The sequence below is a fragment of the Centruroides sculpturatus genome, unplaced genomic scaffold (genome assembly GCF_000671375.1).
Source record: "Centruroides sculpturatus isolate CEXI.00-Female unplaced genomic scaffold, Cexi_2.0 scaffold231, whole genome shotgun sequence".
NCBI classification, from domain to species: Eukaryota; Metazoa; Arthropoda; class Arachnida; order Scorpiones; family Buthidae; genus Centruroides; species Centruroides sculpturatus.
The window spans coordinates 780-4,375 of record NW_019384443.1 but is presented as its reverse complement, the minus strand read 5'-3'; the positions used below and the strand labels follow the sequence as shown (position 1 = coordinate 4,375).

The following is a 3,596-nucleotide window of genomic DNA, read 5'->3' as shown; positions in this document are numbered from 1 at the left end:
CTCTCCCCATTCGACAAGAAAGTTTTTGTCAACTTTCACTCCTGATGATTTCTTGCTTTGTTTCAATTGAAATCACCTTTCTGTTTTTTTAGAAGCCATGATGCATTATAAATGACTTAACTTGCCAGATTATATGATACGAATAATTCTTTATTAATTAAGATTATTAAACACTTCTACGAGCTACTCTCGCTCTGTTTTTTACAACCTCTTTTCGTCCCGTCACCTCGGCATCTACACAATTACATTTCGTTTATTTGAATCGTCAACATATATTACATTACATTTCTACTTCAGATATACTAATAATACATTCTAATATACTAATATATCCTAAAAATAGCAGATTGTCATTGGCAATGGCAAAAGAGTGGAAACATCATTCGCACTTGTTCGAAGAAAGTCCATTGTTCGTCTCACGTAACTGCCGAACAGAAAGTCCGTTGTTCGCAGCGTCCGTTATTCGAGGCGTACGTTATACGAGGCACCACTGTATATGTATAATCGAGATGAGTTGATAACAATAATATTAAACGTAGAGCCCAAAAGGTCAAGAGTTAAAAGTTGAAATTTGGTACACAGAGTACTGTACGTCATGAGAATGTAGAATAAAAAAATTGTTTGGACATTGTTTCTTGCAGGGAAAAGGGAGAGAGTGAACAATTTCGAAAAACACGGCTTCTACTGTACTATTTTAGATACGGTTTTTTGCGTTTTCGCGAAAAATCGAACATATTTTTAGACCCATCTATGAATTCTTTAATTAGTGTCAAAAGAAAAACGAGCTAATTCCTGAATTCGGTGATGACAAATAATATTGGCTATAATTCAATAATCTTATTCTTCGCTATCGTTACGTTTCCTGCGAGTAACGCCGCACTCATTCACTAGTTAATATACAGTATATTTTTAACCCAGAAACCTACGTCTGGCCGATTGCATTAGCACCACTGGCTACGTGTAGTATTCTAAAATATCTTTACGTCTGTAACATTTTAATAGGGACAGTTTTCCTTAGAATGTCCTCCCAGAAGTCAACCCTTTGGCACATCTGATCGAATATTTAACAAATATTCCCTTTTTTCATTAAGCTTAGCGTCACTTGGTTTTGAAAAATATCTGTGTAATCCGACTCCGGTTAAAACACGAAAACTCTACGACTCCGACTCCGACTCCGACTTTTACTCCACAGCTATGAATTTTACTAACAAGACATTTTTATATTATTAATTATTACAAGTAGACATAATTTTTCAAAATATTGCAAATGTCAATCAAAAGTAAAAATTTACATTAAGTTCGTCTTTACTGCAGATATATATTTAACATATGACCCCTCTCTCGCTCTCTATTCTTCTGAGAATCAATACTTCTGACTTATTTTCTTTTATTCTACATAAACTGCAATACTTAATAGAGAAGTTTGAAGTTCTTTAGAGAAAGATATTTAATGTTTAAATCTTTACTTTCGTTGTTTTCAACCATCTTTGTCGATAATTACGTGAAATATTTCATGTATGCGGACTTTCAAAAAATCCTTGACAAAAGATATGTTAGTGGTGTCGATCAAACGAGAAAATCACCAGATATTATTACATGCCTCTAAATATGAAATATCTAAATGATCGTGAAGTGTTCCAAGAACTTGTTTGACTTAAAGTATAATAAGTAACTTTTATTTTAAAAAATTTAATGACATTTCTGTATTTATTTATATATCACATAAACATTTCTGCAATCGGTACGAATTTAATTCCTTCTGCAAATAGAGAAATTTGAAAATGTGACCTCTCTGTTTAATGGCTCATTNAATAAGTAACTTTTATTTTAAAAAATTTAATGACATTTCTGTATTTATTTATATATCACATAAACATTTCTGCAATCGGTACGAATTTAATTCCTTCTGCAAATAGAGAAATTTGAAAATGTGACCTCTCTGTTTAATGGGTCATTAATGTTGTTATAATTGTTGAAAACAGATGGATCGAACATGCAGAATCCACGTGTACGCGTTGTACCTGTTCGCGTTGGATGTGTATAAATATCGACTTCTGCTCGTGGTAACTCATTCTAAACTCGTTTAGATACCATCGAAGATGAACTCGTTGTTGATCATCACTGCTTGTTTGGCCCTGGTCGGTGAGTATGAACTTATAATTGATGACATTGGTTGTTAATTTTTTAAATGGCATAAATTATTAAAAAGTTATGAAATTCGCGTTATATTTGTTACATTATATTGTATCTTTTGTGACATGAAAACACTCGCAGATTATAGCTTGTTTTTTCATATATGACTTAAATCGAAATTTATATTTACAGAAATATTTCGTTGAAAAATTATAAAACTTCGAATAAACTCATTCTAGTGTTTCCAAAATTAGAACGATTTGTATTAAATTGATCGAAATGCCATAAATTCTATTAAAGTTTAATTATTTACGTATTATGAGATCTGCACTCGATTCGTGAATGGCAATGCAACACAACGGCAATCTGCCAAGAAAGTATTCTTGTCAGGGGATATTCTACGAGTCACTAATCTTCATTATTTTAATATCTATTCTCTACTACTCTACTACTTTAATCTCTTATTTAAGAGTTAAACCTGTAAAGTAAATCAGTTTAATGGCGTTTCTACTTGACCAGTGATGGTCTTTTTATTTAAGTATGAATATGTTGACCTGTCTAAATGAGTGGCAATTATTTTAGTTTAGTAATTCCTATTTGATTTATAGAATTCTCTAAGCATTCGCAGTTAATGTATCTGTTTACTTGAGAGATGTGTGTTAAACGAATAACATCATAAATTCAAATTTACAACAAATTGCATTCACAAGATTTTCATTATAATGTCTTTTACCTGGCTCGATAAGTCGCTGATAGCAAGTGACACATCATCTCGCTAGTGTTTAAAATAGCATATTTATAATCAGGACTGTTTTCAGTTTTTATACTTCATGTGGTACAATAATAATGTAATTTTTAACACATTTGAGCGCAAAGCATTAAATATTTTAATTTTATTGTATTAATAAGTATTATTTCATACGGTTGAATAAGACTATTTTTTGTATTTGTTGCAGGAACAGTCTGGGCAAAGGAAGGTTATCTGGTGAACAAGAGCAATGGCTGCAAATACGAATGCCTTAAATTGGGAGATAACGATTATTGCCTGAGGGAATGCAGACAGCAGTACGGAAAAGCGAGTGGCGGCTATTGCTACGCTTTTGCGTGCTGGTGCACACACTTGTACGAACAAGCAGTGGTATGGCCCCTTCCTAATAAAACATGCAGCGGAAAATAATGGCAACGACTTTTTATTGTCCACCAACAGAAATATTGTAACGCTTCTTAATTTCAATTAAATGAAATAAAATGTTATACCTTCATTTAAAATATCTTTATTATGCGATATACAGGTTTACAGAATACAGAAATATTATGAATATTTTTCGCACGAAACCATTTAACTTTTAATTATAAAAAATAAGCAGTAGTGATTTAGGTGGCACTAATCACAAAATTAATTTCAGATGTCAATTAAATTAAAATTGCAAATAATTTGTGGTGTATAATTTTCAAACAAATTT

General features: G+C 31.8%; 1 protein-coding gene across 1 annotated transcript; it reads left to right on the top strand.

The window, feature by feature from the left end:
• The first annotated feature begins 2,062 nt into the window (after positions 1-2,062).
• Positions 2,063-3,395, top strand: LOC111620193 (beta-mammal toxin Css2). The gene is made up of 2 exons (XM_023362092.1): positions 2,063-2,142; positions 3,090-3,395. The coding sequence occupies exons 1-2, from the start codon at positions 2,100-2,102 to the stop codon at positions 3,308-3,310; spliced, it is 264 nt and encodes an 87-aa protein (XP_023217860.1). The 5' UTR covers positions 2,063-2,099; the 3' UTR covers positions 3,311-3,395.
• The last annotated feature ends 201 nt before the right edge of the window (positions 3,396-3,596 follow it).

What these genes read in the sequence shown, in the direction of transcription:
- LOC111620193 (XM_023362092.1), top strand. Translation starts at nt 2,100, where the DNA reads ATGAACTCGTTGTTGATCATCACTGCTTGTTTGGCCCTGGTCG. An exon ending in TGCTTGTTTGGCCCTGGTCG is followed by an intron (nt 2,143 to 3,089) that starts GTGAGTATGAAC and finishes TATTTGTTGCAG; the next exon opens with GAACAGTCTGGGCAAAGGAA.